This window comes from Lygodium microphyllum, chromosome 21 (assembly GCF_053477565.2).
Source record: "Lygodium microphyllum isolate KBCC chromosome 21, Lygodium_microphyllum_v1.1.10, whole genome shotgun sequence".
NCBI lineage: Eukaryota > Viridiplantae > Streptophyta > Polypodiopsida > Schizaeales > Lygodiaceae > Lygodium > Lygodium microphyllum.
In genome coordinates, this window is record NC_141155.1 from 115,006,835 (window position 1) to 115,025,723 (window position 18,889).

The 18,889-nt window shown below is 42.2% G+C and overlaps 1 protein-coding gene across 1 annotated transcript in view; it reads right to left on the minus strand.

Moving 5' to 3' along the window:
* Positions 1 to 4,765: 4,765 nt before the first annotated feature.
* The window catches only part of LOC148018463 (thylakoid lumenal protein (Mog1/PsbP/DUF1795-like photosystem II reaction center PsbP family protein)), a 136,777-nt gene continuing 122,653 nt past the window's right edge, over positions 4,766 to 18,889 (minus strand). The window contains exon 5 of the mRNA XM_087662175.1: positions 4,766 to 5,497. Coding sequence (XP_087518301.1) covers positions 5,433 to 5,497 — 65 coding nt within the window. The 3' untranslated portion in view covers positions 4,766 to 5,432. The remainder of the gene's footprint in view (positions 5,498 to 18,889) is intronic.

Here is an 18,889-nt window from a genome sequence, read left to right on the forward strand (position 1 = left end):
CTGTGCTTAACCAAGAGCATCATGTAATAGCATTTGAGAGCCGATGCCTCAAGGACCATGAGCTACATGCTCCAGTATATGAGAAAGAGCTTATGGCGATAATACATGCTCTTCAAGTATGGAAACACTATTTACTTAGTGCAAATTTTGTTATTAAAATAGATCACCAAAGTCTAAGATACTTCCTCACTTCGAAGAAGCTCTTAGAGAAATAGATGCGTTGGGCAAATTTCTTATCTATGTTTCATTTACAAATGCTTCACACATCTGGGACTTAGAATGTGGTAGGAGATGCTCTACCACGGCGACCTAGAGTAAATGCAATTACAATTGTTTACCATAACGAGTTCATGGATTTACCCAAAATGTATGCAACTGATTCTGACTTCTTAACCATGTGGAATCAGCTTAACTCAAGTCAATCGATTGCACCTTACTCGATTCGAGATGGTTATTTCTATTATCATCAAGCAATTTGTGTAGCATTACCATTGCGACACAAGGTAATGGATGAAGCACATACATCTCCATATATTGGACATAGGGGTATTCTACCCACTACTCAAGCATTGGAAAGATATTTCTTTTGGCCCACTCTTAGAGCTAACATTGAAAGATATGTCCGCGACTGCAAGATATGTCAAAAAGTAAAGTATAACAAGCATAAACCACCAAGTCTACTGAAGCCATTACCTATTCCCAATTAGCCTTGGAAAAGTATAGCCATGGACTTTATCATGGAGCTTCCTTGCACACAAGCAAGCAATGATGCAATTTGGACTATCATTGATAGATTTAGTAAGCAAGCTCACTTTATACCGGTGCGAAAGACAATCAAAGCCGATCATATGGCTAAGCTATTCATTGCTCATATTTTCAAGTATCATGGCATATCTAAGTCCATTATAAGTTATCGAGATCCCCGCATGACTAGCCCCTTTTGGCGAGCTCTCTTCGAGAACCTCAGGACAAAGTTAAAAGTTTTCATCCTCTTATCATCCTCAAATGGATAGGCAGAGTGAAAGTGCTAATTTTACTATTTTGGACCTTTTGAAATCCTATGTCTCTGATAATCAAAGAGAATGAAAAAAGTATTTGCCTTTAGTAGAGTTTGCATATAATAATACGGTGCACTCTAGTACTGGTAAGATACCCTTTGAAATCATCTATGGTAAGCCTTAATTACCACCCATTTTTCTTACGAAGGATAAGATCTTTGCAGAGCAGATGAGTTTATTACAGACATTGATACAACTTTCACTCAAAAAAAAGCTGCTATCCAAAGGACACAAGAGAAGCATAAACGCGAAGCAGATAAGCATCATTGTAAGTTAGATTTCAAGTTGGAACAGTATGTTTTTCTTAAGTTTGAGAAGGCTCGCTTGAAGAAGCAGAAAAGTCAAAAGGGTAAAGTGATTAAGCTTTTTAATCGCTATTATGGCTCTTTCAAGATCACAGAAAAGATAAACGATGTGACTTTTTGTTTGGATCTACCAAGTCATTGGAACATTTATAATGCTTTCTATATAAGTTTGCTACGTCCCTATATTGGAGAACCTCCAATGGAACCAATCAAGGAAAATTTACATGACATAAAAGAAACAAAAGAGTTCCTTGGGCCTGAAAGAATTTTACACCATCAAGACAATACTCTAAGGTCAAGTAAGGTATTACGGAAGTATCTGGTTAAGTTTAAGAATTATCCCCCATTGGACGCTTAGTTTATGACTGAGAGAGAACTAAAAGACTTTCCACATCCTCTTAAGGACTATGTATCCCCTCTACAGTTAAGGTCAACTGTTTAGAAGCCAGAGGGATGTCACTAAATTGATTGCTTATTACACATTTTCTATTTAATAAATTTATGTCAATAAATTAATGACTCACTTTTCTTTAAGTGTTGATAATGATCTAGCATGGCCATGAGACCATTTAGAGACCAATATTCATAGTGCATTACTTAATGGAGTGATCAGAGCACTATGACCGGGATATCCGATACAGACAATATAAGTTATGAAGGGGGAAAGAAGTGTCTGCCAAGTATAAGAGTGTACACAAGAACCAAGGAGTTACACATAAATGAAGATGGATTGAGTTCTAAGAAGAGAAAGTGCATTATCATTGTGTATATGTATTTATGTGTGTATCCAAGGATGCCTGGGAATGTTGTATTTGTGTGTAATTAGCATTACATTCATTTGGAGCCATCCTCTCCCCTACAAGTCAAGGTTTAAGGTCTTTTCTTTCATTAAGAAAGATGAGAGAGACAATTCTCTCACTAAGAAAGATGAGAAACACGATCATCTGGAAGTTCGAAGAGAAGTGATTTTCTCTTTCTAAAGTCTAAAATAACACAAGCTTTTGTGTGCAATTCAATCTTAAGGATGAGGCCAAGGCAATCTAATGAACTCTCCTTATTTATGACTCAAGGTAGTTGCATAGATCATAAGTTAAGAGTACAGTTTAAAAAGCTGTTTTTTGAAAAATTCATTTTAAAAATATTTTGCAACAGAAAAATGATATCTAAAAACGGGCCGCTAAGGGTATTGAAAACAACGAGATCTACAACTTTCATGTTGAATGTTTTTTCATCCAAACAATGCATAAAGAGATATCTCAAAATTAGTGTTGCAGAGTGGAACAACCACATCTTGCATGAAGAATAACTCAACTCTCTCTCCAAGAAAAGAAGCTCTTAAAAGCCTATAAAAGAGAAGGCTCTTCTTGGGTGCACGGGAGAGATAAAGAAAGCATCACTTTGCATGTATCCAAGAGAAAAAGAGAAGGTGCAAGTGCTACAGATGCCCTACTGAAATCAAGTGCTGCGGAAGCTCTACTGAAATCAAGTGCTGCGGAAGCTCTACTGAAATCAAGCTCCAAGAGGAGAGCCCTACACATATTGTATAAGAGAGGAGACTCAAGAAGGATCGAAAGGTATCAACTTACAAGTTGTGCAAGTGTTAACCGGTTGTATACCGTGTAAAAAACCGTGATCTTCTTCCTAAGATCTATAAGTAAGAACTAGCTTATATGTAACGGAGGAGCTTGCTCCTTGGTGTCAATAATATAACACCACAAGGGGAGAGACTGGTCCATCTTCCAGTCCCTAATGTGTTGTCAATCTCTCTATCTCTCTCTATCTCTATCTATCTCTCTATATCTTTCTTTTCTCTCATATGTTCTCTTTATGCCAGTATAATATTTACCATATATCTTTTAAGTATATAAAAAAGTCGAGATAAGGGATTTCAATGAGCTGAGATACTTTCTTAATATTAAGGTAACCAGATGTAATGATAGTATATAACTATCCCAAATATAATACGACTCACATATACTATCCAAGTATAGTATAACAGTATATAAATCTCTTTCAATACCATTGGAGCAAAATATGAAGTTGAGTGTTAATATTAGAAATGAGATAGAATATCCTACTATGTTCAAAAGAATAGTAAAGTTTGATTTACATGACTATCACACGATCTCATTTGAGTTATACTATTAGCCTTGTTAATCTGTTTATGTAGATACTTAAAAAGCCTCATTTGGATGTAGTTAGATTTTTTATGGGATATGTGAAGTTCACTTTATATTATGGACTTTTTTATGAGATAAGTAAGGATGTATAAGTGTGTGGATACATAGATGTAAATTAGATTGATAGAATGATAAACAGATCTACTAATGGATTCATGTTTTTCCTTTGTATAGCAATTACATAAACTAGCAAAAAGCAACTTACAATTACATTATCGAATATAGAGACTGAGTATAGAGATACTACTATGCTAACATGTGAAAAAATATAAGTGTAAAAGTTAGTGTGATTTGGATGTAGAAAAAGATAGTCCAATTATCATTCGATGTGGCAATATAAGCAATATACAACTAGCTAAGAATCTAGTGATCCATGCTATGACAAAACATTGAGGTGCACTATCACTTTGTGAGAGAAAATGCTTGCTGGAGAGATTAACTTGGTATATGATAACATACAAGATAAAATAATTAACATTTGTGAGAGAAAATACTTGCTCTAGAGAGATTAACTTGGTATATAATAACATACAATATAAAATAACTGACATTTTCACAAAGACATTGGATACTGAGAAACTTTGAAAGTTTTAAAGTTTACTTGGAGTTGCAAAGATACAGATGAGCTTGAGAAAAGTGTTAAGATAACAAGCTTAACGCGTGAAAACATTGATGATAAACCGCTTGGCTAGATGAATTTACGCGTCTATATTTAACACGTTGGTGATCATTATGATCCTCACATGGCCATTAACTTATCACTTATTGCATTTAGTTTGTTGCAATGGCCTACAATTGATATGGTTATAATGCTAATCAATTAGTATAGTAAGCTATGCATTGTTTTACTTAGTAGGTATCTTTTCTTTATGTTATATCTTATTTATATTTTGTGAACTTTATATTGTGGGTGAAAAAATAAAAGACCAACAAGAAAACGTTTGTCTCCATCTCTCCTTTTGTATCATTGAGCAAGCTTTCTCTTTTATGTATGGTGTGTATTTAGTGCAACAACTCAAGCAAGTCTTCCCTACCACACGATTCTTGACAGAACAAGGCAAGTTTGTTATATTAGAATGTACAACACTTATGATAACCATTTGTAGGAAGTCAATACAAAAACCTTCATTGTACATGTTTGTTCTATAGTTTGCTTTTACCATTTGATAATTAAGCATACCTCCTCAACTTTTCTTGAACAAGGTTCTATGTGGAAGATTTTTATGTTTGCATGAGACTAAAATGCCTACAAAGTCTCAAATATTTGCTACTTTTATGACTACAATGCCTTACAATTTGAAGAAATTTTGTTTGCTTTTACAAAATCTTATGACAACAATACCTCAAAGTTTGAAGGCTTTCTAAATGGCTTTCTTTAGAGTCATGTTTTGCCATGACACCAAGCATTCTTCTAGAATACTAAAAAAGTTATGTTTAGCTAACGGCTTGCCTAAAAATTTACCTTAAGTGAACTAGTCAGCTATATATGTGTCCGAGTTGGCTTATTGCACGCAAGCTAAAGACAAAAGGTAATGTGTTCTTCGGAAGAGCAAATGAGCTAAGCTAGCTCACCTCATTTAGAAATAAAAATGGAAAAAAGATACGTTCCATTTGACTTACCTTCAAGAAAAGGTCATTGAGAATCCATGCTCTCGCAATACTCGGCGCAGGTTGTTACGTTCTTCTTTAACGCGCAGGACAAGCTTGAGTTCTTGTAACAAAACGTTCATCATTAAACAGAATGCTTATCTATATTATCTGGCGGGTTCTACAAAAGAGTAGATTGACGTTCGTAAGATTTACTATACTTCACAGACAACAGATTCGACGAAGCTCGAGTGCAGAAGTGGGCCGTTGGGAACGTGCGAAGCTCAAATTATACGTCGATATCAACCTACTCGAAAAGATTCAGCAATCTGTTTGAGTCCTTCGCCATACTTCTTCCACTGTCGAGCTGTTCATAACAGACACATGGTTTGAGAAAATCCCATCGTTTTGATTCATTCTTGTATAAGAATTGTTCAAGAGAAAAAGGAAACGTAAGAGATTCATTTCTTGTGCATAAGTGGTTATTCACAACTTACTCTGCTTGCATGTGTCTGGAGGCTTGCGTTACACTTTTTGTGCCACATTTACGGCTGGTATGGTGGGGCAGCTTCATATCAGAGGGAAAGAAGTAGGCAAGTACATGTATTGGGAGAGAGGGTTTTGACCAGAGTACCCAAGCTTTGGACATCGGGCAAGTTGCAGATTCTGGAGTGCACACAGAGTCTCTTTATTTGGCATCTATCTGTCGGAGCATCTCTTAGGCTACATTTGCTACTTTCTTGAGGTTGAAGTCGAGTGTCGTGATGAGACTTCTTTTTCATCATTATCAAATTTTGCTCAAGGGCGAATAGGTTAACAAGCTTGGAGTCTAATCACTCTGACCTTGACATAGAAAGGTGTGGTGACTCTGCAAACACATTATTGCATTTGGGTGCAAATAACTTTTCTATGCCAGTTTGCAGCAGCAATTTCAATGGCCCATTACTCCAATCCAGTCCTTAGATAATAATCAACATCTTTATTTGACATGTACAGGTCATGCATATTATGGCTTTATGATCGAGTCATCTCCATCAATACAAAGACATGAATGTTTTTGACACTTGTCTATCCTCTACAAAAAGGGTGTGGAAGATCGGTGGACTTCACTCCTCTCACATAGATCTAGGGTCTAACCAATCACGGGTCCCTTTCACAACCTTGGACCTAGAGGGTACATCGCCCTCTTTGAGCTTCTCCAGACCATGGTCCTTAGCTATAGGAGGATGTCTCACACTTACAGATGTAGTGTACTTGGGAAACAGATTTAAGGATATTTGTTGGCTTCATGAATCCCCATTTTGGAGTTGCAATGGGTTGTTATAAAGTAGATATTCAGGGCATGTCCACATACAAGCCCACCCAAAATCTAGCTAGATATCTAGCTCCAAGGTGACTCTATGAGAAGAGGAGTGATATGAATCAGAGTTGCACTAGCATAGTTCGAAACAAAGAATGATATGGGCTAGACATTCATGCTGTCTCAAAATACGCTACCAAGATACTCTCTAAAATCTCCAAAAATAGGTAAGAGCACAAGCTGGCTTGGTCACAAACTCCCACATCTTGTGTGTCAGGATGGCGTTTGCTTTTCCACTTCCAAAAGGAATATTGAGTTTCTAAGGCTTTGTAAGAATGGGATGGTAGGTGCTTGAAGGGGGAGACCAGGAAAATTATATGATCCAGCATAGGAGGCTGGGATTGTAATTTAGAAGATAACACACTGAACAGGATAGATGCTATTGTCGAGGGTTGCTCCTCCCCAACAGCAAATGTCACTAAACCTCTGTCCTGAAATGGCAGATGTCTACTACTGCCAGATGGGGGATATAGTTGGCAAGCTGAAATGCCCCCTCTGGAAATGAAATTGCAATAAAGGAAGCCTACTCCTAGGTTGAAAATACAAAATTTAAGACCTGTTTGGATGGCCAGAAACTGTGCAATCTGGTTGTATCGAAAATGCTGCACACCAATGATGATGAAGACAATAAACCATGAGACAAGGAATGGCAATTCCAGAACGTAGGACAAGTCATATCTTTTGTTATCCATGGCCAGGCATTTTCGAGTACCTACTAACTTGACCATACATCACCTCATGAGTAGCAAGTGGCAAACATGGAAGTGCTTAGCCTTTGAAGCTGGTTGGTTACAAGATAGGAAACAGCTACTTAATGCTTTCATATGTTTCTAGCAAGGCAACCAGATATGTTTCATATGTTAATGCTTTTACTAAGCTTATACCAAAGAAAAATCTGACACAGTCAAGATTTATTTTCATGCAAGCAACAACAGATCCTAGAATTCTACTGTCTAAACCACCTATGACTGAGGATGATCTGGATGGTCCACCCAAAACCCAAGCAAAGCAACTTATAGGCGTAAGCTAGAACGATGAGATCACTTTGGTGTGATTTCTGGTCCAAGCTATGTTGAAAGTTAGGACCTGCTAGATGAGATCACTTTGGTATGCTTTCTAGTCCAAGCTATGGTAAGAGTTAGCACCTGCTAAAAAATCCCTACTATGACATCCGGATGGCTAGAGGCATCAGCCATGTATAATGGGATGGGTGCACAGTTGCCCGAAACAGAGTTTTGGACCCTTGAAGTGGAAACACTGAAATGGTTGAAGCTTTTTGGAGCTGCAACACGTTTCAGGATCACCTCCTGTCTTTTCTGGAGGTTTTTAAAAACAAAAAACTTTTGTTTTGTTTCTTGGGGGTTGCTGGGGTTTTGGGTGTTTTTTTTTGGGGCAGGGGTTTGAACTTTACCCCACCTATGCATCCATTTTTAGCTGACAAACAGTGTTTTAGTTTTGGCCTTCATTTGTAGCCTTCAAATTCTACTTTTATTGCCTGTGTTTGCATGCTTGTTTCTCTCATCAAAGCCATCTATAATGAGGGGATGCATGGAGTTCCACGTAAGATTTGTGTAACTATGAAAGTTGCACTAACTCTCAGCTCCTCCTAGCAAACAATAGCTACAAAATAGTGAGTGTAATGGGTATGCTGGGCAATGGAAGCATCTAATTATGTAAAGGCTAAAGTAGGAGCTGTATGACATACTACAACTACACACACGCGCGTGAGCTTTCGCACTATATATTTTTCGGGTTCTTGTTTCCCCATTTCACCATTCTAGACCAAGGCCCAAACTTCAAATTGCAACTCCCAAACATGTTTCCATTTCCCCGTTTCTAAAACTCCTGGCAACTATGAACGGGTGACAGGCTTCCGTTGAGCTAAAAATGCATTAGCTTGACTTAAACAGCCCCAAAACACGCTTAATTAATGAAGAAACATTCTTATTTAAAAAAGTAGCGCGATCCTAGAGAGTTACAATGTCCCACATGCAAAACCCTAATTTGCGTGCCCCAAACTTTTTATAAATAGGCATGCAACCCACCACACAGGTTTCAAGAGCCATATCTCCGTTGCCTCTATCCCGTTCGCAAAAGACATCGCAGTTAGAGCTTCCCATTGCTATCTACTACCATCTGGTGCTTAATTCCAGTCTCCAACTCCACCTATGAGTTGTTGCCTATAGCCCGGAGCTGTCGCCTGCATCTAGGAGTTGTCACTTATTGAGAAACCACTTCTTTAGTTTACATACTTCATTTGGGATTTTGCACTGATATCCCCAAAAAGGGTTGGTGTCCACATTTTGGCCACTTTTTTAGTGGCTGCCCACACAATGGTGCATCACCCTAGACAGCCTATGTCTATAAGTAGGCAATCACTTCATTCATTCTTGACCACTCTCTTCAGTTATTCTTCACCACCTTCTTCAGTCACCACCACTTCCCTTTTCTCTCCAGCCCCTTCCATTGCTCTCGCATCCCTTCTAGAGGACATTGCGGTTCGTGGCTCGTGTGACTGCCTTCACCCTTTCTCTTTTGCTTCAAGTGCCATGTTCCATCATTAGGCCTTGCATTTGGAGCATCTTCCATTTGGCGTCACCATCATCTACATAGCGTCAACACCCTTCTCCTTCAAGCTCCACCTTCACCTGCGTTTTACAATGAGGTCTTCTCCTTGCTTGGTGTCATCATCTCTAGCTTGGCATTAGCATCCTAGCCTTTGGCAACAGTCTACACCACCTAGTGTTAGTGATTTTATCATTCATCTATCACATGGGCTACTGGGACGCTTTTTTGCAGCCCGGCTTCTCCTCCATCACATGGCGTCACTCGCCTGTCACAGAGGCTGCTGGGACATGTGTTGTTGCAACCCAGCTCATACTCCATCATCTGGTATCATCATTATCCACTTGGTGTCAGCATCTGGGCTGCTCTCCTTGTGTTTGACAAATCCGACACTCTAGGATTTGCGTTTTACTGCCCAAGTCACTCCCCAGCATTAGAGGACTACGGTTCGCTCCCTTGACAATTGGTGAACATCCTCCACATCTTCGATGGCATAAGAGGACTGCGGTTTGCTCCCTCGCACTATTCGAAGGATTGCGTTTCGCTTCCTTCACAGTGCAAATTTCCCTTAGGTGTTGTTGCCTGATTCAGATAGGATAGTGTAGTTATCTTTTGAGCTTTAGCTCCACTGTATTAGCTTTTTCTTTTCATAGCATGATTTAGTGCATCATCACTATGTTCTTGTGTTTCTGAGGTTTTCTTCTCTCTTAGTATTTGCCGTACACACTGTGTGTTACTCCTTGCAAACCCTACTCTCTCTGCATTGTCGCTTATTTTGACATCATATTAGAGGATATATGTTATTGTGACTTGGTATTAGAGTGTAGGAGCTTAGAGAACTAAAGACCTTGTTCATCAGAGAAGGCATAGACAAGTTGCGTGTTCGGCATCATCTACTGATTTCCCCCTTCATTCCCACTACATCACTAGGAGACAAGGATACCTTTCTCTTCCTCTCCCACCTTCATTCCCCTTTTACAGGTTGATACTTTGGTGCTATGACTTCTCCATAGGCAGATGGACAGAGACCACTCGGTGTTCCTCTTCTGGCATCATTGGAACCCCCACCAATGCTTACCTCCACAGACCTGCTCTATCCCACTGAAGTATATGCATCTATCCCTAGGAGCTCATTGTGTCACCTCTCCGTTCTGGGCCACATATTTTATTTTGCACTGGCTTTCAATTTTTTATGCTCAAGGTCATAAGATGCATCTGATGCATACTAAGCCCTTTCGAGCCATAGGAGGATTGATTGGTACCATGGCCTTCTTGCGACCATCGCAATGCTCTATGGAGATTGCTTCTACTACTTTTAAAGTTTCAAGAATGCCACCTCGACAACCTATCGTTATGTAGCTTGCTCCCTCAAGAGAGAGTGATTGTTGGATACCGTCTCCCTTGGCAATTTGCTCCTTCCAAAGACAATGATTGTTTAACACCCTTGATTATTTTGTCTCCATCGTTTGCTCCACTGAGAGATAGTGATTGTCGCTCAATCCGCCTAAGCCTCCTTTTTTCCCACCTTGAACTACTGAGGTTTGAAAGGCCATCTCTAGGAGTTCTTTGATATTTTTCAATACCACAAATACCTTCTTCAACACGATCGGTGCCACTTCCTTCGTCGTCAAATGATTTGGAGTTTGTGATCTATGAGTTTTTAGATTCTCTCTCTCTCTCATTGAGGGGGCTTCAAAGAGGGATATACTCTGTTTGCCCTTACAGGGGGCTTCTATTGAGCTAAAAATGCATTACCTTCACTTAGGTAGCCCCAAAACATGCTTAATTAAGGAAGAAACCTTGTTTATTTAAAAAGAAATGCATTCCTAGAGAGTGCTTGGGAGGAGGGCCCAAACTTTCTATAAATAGGTATCCTACCCTCAATTCAAACTCAATCTCGTTTTTGCAGATGCCAAGTATTTCAACTTGATGCCCACACCTTGGACGTGGAACACACAGCGGTCCAAGCTGGCCATTGCTGTCTACAACAGTTTGGTGCATGTTTCTAGCCTACCACACACTATTTGGAGCTGATTTCAGCATGCTGACTACTGCTGCTGCTAGTTTTTCTTGCGTTTTTAGTATCTCTTTCTCCTACAGCCTGCGTTTGCTGTTTTCTCTCTGCCACAGCTAGTTTTTTTGTCTTTCTCTCTCTTGCATTGCCATTTGCATTAGATTCAGCCCTCCTTGGTTGCATTTGTTGGTGTTCAATATCCGAAGGCTGCCTTGTTGTGTTTCGAGATCCGTTTAGAGTATGACACACTCTCCAACTCATTATCCCTGCCTTGATCCTTGAGATACATGAGTTCGAGGTACAATATTAATTCATTGCATAGTGTGTTTGCTACATGAGCATTGTTTATTCAATAGTTATATCACTTCATTCATTCTTTGTGTTCATTGTCTCTGAGTTACCCTAACCCTAATTGTGTTCTTCCATCAGTTTGTGCTTTGTCGTATGCCGTCATTTGTGTTTCTATGTTAGGATATTTCTTCACATGGTATTAGAGCTGAGTTCTCTAAGAGAAACCTAGGCCTTGATCTGAAAGCTCTACACAAGAAGCAAAAACAACAGAAGTGAAGATGACTTCGAACTCTACTTCTGCACCACTTCTCACATCCAGGCTAAATCCATCGATGAATGAGTCGGAGTCACCTCACAGCTTACTTCACAAGCTCCCGACATGGTTGGATAGACATTGGACTACCATGGAGTTCCATTACCTTACGAGATCACTGTAGTTGAGTATGATCTCATTTTGATACATAGAGCCCAGCACTAGATAGAAGGTAAGTCTAAATTTCACCCTTTAGATTCGGTGCATTGATCTACTGACCATGTAGAAAGGGCATAATCTCCACTTAGGACTGGCTATCCACAAGTAGAAACTGGCATAGAGTACACTCCATTGCCTTTAAACTTATTCTCTCTAGTGTCATATATGTCTACCATTTTAGATTCTGTTAATGATGATTCCCCTTTTCCTATTGGTATGGATGATTTTCATGATGGACGTATGCAAAACAATTTCTAGTTTATAAGTAATGAGGAAGACAAATATTTCTTTGTGAACTCGAGACTAGGTAAGCAGTTGAAACAAGAAATTCAATACTCCTTTCTCTTCTTTTTTTTCAAATAATTTTCTTTTCAAAGGCCAAAATGAAATACGTGCATCTTTATCATCATTATGTCAATTTAATGCATTTCATGGACAAAAGGAACCCACATTATTTCCTACATCTACATCTATCACAAAACCATTTAATCTCCCTCCCATCCCATCCTCTTATTCCGTTGCCACATCCTTTCAGTCTCCATTAAGTGCACCGCATGTTGCCTCTCATGTAGAATCACGTGTGTTTTTATTCACTACACTGCAGGGTTCTTCAAACTTAGGCACAACCGTTAGGTCCTCATCTCTTCCTTAGCCAAGTGGTGTTCCACCTTTTCCTCACATACTTTTAGGATCATTGCAGCTTGGGTATTTCCCCTAGTCTCTCCCAAGTGTGGATCAGTTGGTGCCACAGTTTGCCTCCATGGCATTACCTAGTGGATCCTTTGGTCATTATGTTGTGTCCTAGTCGACATTTGGACAGGGCTTACATGTCCCATTGCCTTCTCTACTAACACCTCATGGAAACATTCATGTTCTAGTGACTCCATATCAATTAGCACTCACTGGACACTCACAATCTTTTTTTGTCTACTGACCTCTTCCCCCTTCTCATTATCAAACACCACCACCACCACCACCACCACTACCACTACCATCTTATCCTCCACATCCATCTTACCCCACATTCCCAACACCTCATGGTTCTACCTCATCTTCCGCCAAGTATGTATTCAATGACAAGACCGGTTTTAACGGGTCCAACTTGCAACTTGGTTGAACTTGATGAGACATCTCCTTGACTCATAGAACCTATAGGATCTTGCGTAGAGATTGAAACCCTAGCCCAATCTTGCATTTGTTCCATATGAGGTCATCCGCTCATGGAAGGCTAGAAATGCCTCCGCTATTGTCGAGTTGATGTAGGACTTATTGTCCGAGTTTCATTCTCAGCTTCAATATTTTGACTTAGCGTTAGAGCGATGGGTACATTTGACTGACAGCTATGCGGCTTGAGATAGGACCTGTCGAATAAATCTTGACCATGAGTTTCAGAACTTCAAAATCTCTGACCGGGATGACTTGAAAGCCAAGTTGGCTGAGTATCAACGTCTCCTTGTTAAAATCTCCACTACAGGGACTTCAAATTTGTGTAGCAAGTGGTTTCTTTGCCCAATCTACCCACATTCTATGAATTTGAATGTCAGCTATTGCGTTATGTACGACTGTTCGTGATCAGTTTCATATGAATAATCCATCAAAGGAGGCTCTTGTTGCTCATTCTCAAAAGGAGTGGCAAGAGAAAGGTAAACAAAATCAAACTTCAAATCAAAATAAAAATAAAAAACAAGCAGGGAAATCAAAAGGATGCTCCCAATCTCAACTCAAACTCTAGTGGGAGAACGTACCTAAGAAGAATAGGTATTGTCAATATTGTCAAAGGGTTGGCCATTTTGATTACAAGTGTTAATCAAAGGCAAGAGACATGGCACCAAAACCCAAATCACATACCCCCGCCCCTCAGTCAAGCAACTCCTCTCAGTGGAGGTAGGGTGAAGGCAAGGGTGGGTGGAAAGCTCAGACCCACACTACCACCGGTCAGCCATCTCAATCGACAATGTTCTTAACTCCACAAGGCTTGTTTGACTGGTCTACAGAGGCCCACATCGTCTCCATAGAGACATCCCATGCGAGTCTCGTCCGTGAGTTGCCTTCGGACGAGGTTACCGCCGCAGAGGCCCACTCATCACAGTCGAGCACATGAACACCTGTTTGGATTGTGGACAGTGGAGCTATACATCAAATGACTCCTATAGAGGACATCTTCCATTCCCAAGCCCCTATAGTCGGGCGGGTCTACGTAGAAAACTCCTCGATCAAGATCGAGGCTCATGTTTGTGCAATTTTGCCATTGACAAGGGTTCACATCTGGCTTCATTGGACAATGTATACTGTGTCCCTTAGCTTGGGGTGAACTTGTTATCTATTTAGCAGCTTTGCCGGTTGGAGCGAGTAGTTTTCTTTACAGCGATCACAGTTGAGGTCCTTTACTCTCAGACTGATATAGTGATTGATTGTGGTGAGGCACAGCCTAATGGCCTATACCACATGACCCACTTTCTTACCGAGCTGATAGCCAAGGGCTTCATATTCCATAGCTTCTAGGCATTAGCCACATCTCAAAAGCCTACGAACAATGAGTGTCTTTGGCATTTCCGCCTAGGGTATCTGGGCTATGACTCTCTTTATGAGTTGTCGCTGTGAGATGGTTGAGAGCCTTTCTTGCTTGAAGCTAGCTTCACATGTCTGTAGAGCATGTTAGCTCAGGAAGCAACACTGTACCCCATTTTCTCAATAGTCTACACATAGACCTAAGGCGCCTCTTAGATTGATTCACGTTGTTCTTTGTGGACACACATCTATTGCTGCCTTGAACGAGCATGCTATACGTCTTTTTGACAGTGGATGATCATTCGCAATACATGTGGTTGTACTTCCTCGGGCAAAAGTCCAATGCTTTCACATATTTCTCTGCTTGGGTGTACTTGTTATTTATTCAACAGCTTTGCTGGTTGGAGCGAGCTGTTTTCTTTATAGCGATCACAGTCGAGGTCTTTCACTCTCAGACTGATATAGTGATTGCTCGTGGTGAGGCCCAGCCTAATGGCCTATACCACATGACCCACTTTCTTACCGAGCTGACAACCAAGGGCTTCGTATTCCATAGCTTCTAGGCATTAGCCACATCTCAAAAGCCTATGAACAATGAGCGTCTTTGGCATTTCCGCCTAGGGTATCTTGGCTATGACTCTCTTTATGAGTTGTCTCGCTGTGAGATGGTTGAGAGCCTTCCTTGTCTGAAGCTAGCTTGAGATGTCTGTAGAGCATGTTAGCTCAGGAAGCAATACCGTACCCCATTTCCTCAATAGTCTACACATAGACCTAAGGTGCCTCTTAGATTGATTCACATTGATCTTTGTGGGCCCACATCTATTGCTGCCTTGAACGAGCGTGCTATACGTCTTTTTGACAGTGGATGATCATTCGCAATACATGTGGGTGTATTTCCTCAAGCATAAGTTCGATGCTTTCACATATTTCTTTGCTTGGGTGCTATTGGTTCATAACCAAACGGGTCGTCATGTTGGTTGCATGAGAAGTAATAGCAGTGGTGGGCTTATCTACCACAAGTTTTCCGAGTTTCTACAATAGCATGGCATCTCTCGCCCCAGCTCACCTCTACCAACTCCCCCTCTCAAAATGGAGTTGTAGAGCATAGGAACCGAATAGTCATGGAAATGACACGCTCTATCATGTTCGCAAAACAGAGCTCCCTAAGCGCCTTTGGGTTGAGGCTACTAACACTACGGTGTACATTCTCAACCGATGCCCTCTGATTACGACTCTTTCTCAGAAGACCCCATACAAGGCTTTCTTTGGCTCTCGACCTATCATATCTCACTTTCAGAGTCTTTGGGTGTCTTGCATGCACACACATACCTGATGATAAAATAGGAAAGCTCACTCCCTGAGCTAATCTCCTTATTGGTGTAGGGAAACTTCTTTGGTTAATTTATACTAGGCCAAACTTAGCTTACTTAATCAACATTCTCGGTCAGTATTTTGCAACAACTAGAATGTCACATTGGATTGCATGCCTTCATTTATTGCATTATTTACGGTGTATTTATTCTAATAGCCTCACTTATGGTTCTGGTTTATGTTTGTAGGGATACACTCATTTTGATTGGCTAGGAGATCCTGACACCCGGCATTCCCATGGTGGCTACCTCTTCACCTTGGGCAAGGCTCCCATTTCCTTGTCCAACCGTAAGCAAGAGACGATGGCGGCTTCCATGGCCGAGGCTGAGTATAGGGCTCTCTTCAATGGCACCATGGAGGCCATCTACCTGAGGAGCTTACTGGCGGCGCTTCACTTCCCTTGTGACTCTCTGATCATTGCCTACTGCAACATTGCCCTTGCGGGCAATCCATCATCACACCACAGACGCGGCATGTGGAAGTCTACTTCCACTTTTTCAAAGAGCAGGTTGAGCTAGGCACTATCCGCCTAGAGTTTGTACCTCCATCAGATAATTTTGCAGACATTTTGACCAAAGCGGTCAACTAGCCAGTTCTTCAATACCTTTTACCTAGGTTCGACTTTTCTTTTTTGCAAATAAAGTGTGGCTAATTATATTACTTCAAAAAAAACCTGAATACAAGAAAGTGCTCATGCTCAACAGACTAGCTGGAGCTGATGCAGAGTCACAAATATATCAGATGTGCAAGCCTCCCAGGGCAGTCTAGGAGGGGTAGGGGCAAGAAGCCATGGAGGGGGGGTGTATCACCATCTGGGGCTGCTTGCCTGCATCACGAAAAACAGGTCCTAGCCGCCCCAACTGCGGATGAAATGACAACGGAGCTCTTGACGAGCCCTAGACTCGCCCTGCACCTGGTTTCATCGACCGCAGAGGAAGTGGATGATGAAGGTCAAGAGCTTTGCTAAGGTCGCCTGTACTGAAAGCCTCTCTCCGTCAAAAGCCTCTTAACACCGCACCTTCTAGATATGCCATCCAATAAGACTCCCTATAATCTCCCATACCTTAGAGCGGTCTGATGTAAGCTCCAGTACTTGGCGGATGGGTAAAGTCCAAGTCGACCACTACGCATGACCCTGCCTCAATAATGAATATTGTGTCGTGCATCCCAGCCTCATGCAGAAGGTGAGGGCCCCAACTGACTGCCTGCCAACAGAAAGCTCCCCATGAGATACATCCAAGACTGGGTGCTATACGGCAGAGGATGTGGCATGCTCCTCTCCACACAAGTTGCGCCGTCTCACACAACCAAAGGCAGCGCATTGGGGTTTCCAAAGGCTGCTGTGTGCAGCGCTTAAAACCTCCCTCCTGCATCTAGACTAGCCAACTTCCCATTGCCATGCCTCCATGTGCCACCAACCATAAGAAATACGATACCCTTCTCAGCCTCCAGCTATCCCATAGGCGACACCAGAAGGTCCCTCAGAAAGCCTCCGTAATGCTGTGCTCCGCCCAGTGCCTGCTACGTGACGATGCCCAATCCATGTCCTCTTGCATCAGTACGTGTCTGCCAATCTTGGTTGTGTACTCCAGGAACCTCAGTGGCTTCTTGGCGACCGTAGTGGCTGGCCATAGCCACTCTCTTGGATCCCACTCTAGCTTATCAAGTGGGTTGCCATCTCAGATCTAAAGGCGCCACTCCCTGAGCTCCTCCCAAAGACATAAGGGTCCAGCCGCCATGTCTTTCCCTTAAGGCCAATCACCCGACTCCTCCATGAAAGGACATCTATCCCCTCATCTTGCTACCCTCTTTCAAGGGCCAGACGCCCCCCCCTTTTGCACGATGAAGGAGATCCCAAGTGGAGCACTGCCCAGTCTACCTGCCACCTGTAGGGGAATATCTACTGGTGAAAACCTAGTGGCCCATACCTCCCTGGACTCTACCGGCTCTCCTATCAAGGGAGCAAGCCACTCCTAAGGTATTCCTATGTCTATCTCCCTTCTCCTCAACTCCACTCCTCTCTAGCAGCGCGATACTCGCTATAGCACCTCCGCGTCCACCATCCTGTACACCTCTTGCCATGTCTTGACGGTACGAGCCGGGCCGACCTCCCAACCAGTCCATTGGATGTGGGGGCGCTCGTCAATCTGTCCCCCTTTTGAGAGAAGACTGATGAGGCATACCAAAATGCCTCCCTGGCATCTGTCTTGAAGTAAAAATCTCCTAGAAGGTCCTGAAGTGAAAATATCCTAGAAGGTCATCAATAAGGGGTCCTTCACCACCTCCTAGTAGGTAGTGAAGAAAGCCTTAGAAAGGCCATCCTCTCCCGAGCATTTTTGCCCGTCCTGTGTATGCAAAGACTCCTCTAGTTCCTTCTTTGTGAAGGGGGCTAGGAGGAAGCGTCCCATCTCGTTTGTGATAAGGGACAAGATGTGATCCGGGACCTGCTGTCTACATCGCTTTCCTCTAGCTAAGGCTGTCTCCTGCTAGAAAAGGCATTCGTAGTAGTTGGTGACAATCTCCATCACCTCGTCTGGGCTAGAAGGAATCCTCCCATATTGACCCCGAAGGCTGCGTATCTACCATCCTGAGGTGCGGGGATGGTGCACCTGAAAAAACTCCTTGCACATCGTATCTCCCTTTTGCACCTAGAAGGCTACTAAGGTGCGGAATGAGAACTCCAAGTGCTTGTCCTCTAGGCCGGCCATGGCTGCTCGCGCATGCACCTCTTGTGCGTGGAGGGTGGGATCCCCTGGTGCCTCCTATAATAATCTCTGCATGGCTACCAGGTCCCGTCAAAGTACTCTCTCCTTCTCCCAACTTTATTGCATGGCCTGTAGGGCTTCCCCCCGGTAGATACTGCTCGACTCGGCTAGGACCTCTACAACCTCCTCTGCGATCCGGTCCCTCCTGCCTCACTCCCTAGTCAAAATCTGCTCAATTTGTCTCTCCACCTCCTCCCTCTTATAGATTAAGTCAGGGATCCGACAAGATCATGTGTCTAGGGCAGATGCTGGGGGATCAAGTGTCAGGAGAACCAGGCAATGATCGGACAGCGTGGTGCCCGCCAACTGCCCAAACCTAGCCTCTAAGAGAGCATCCCGACTCTCCCACATAGAACCTGCCCAACCACTCAAGCAGGACTCCACCTAGTCGCCTGTAACCCCAAGAAAAGTCT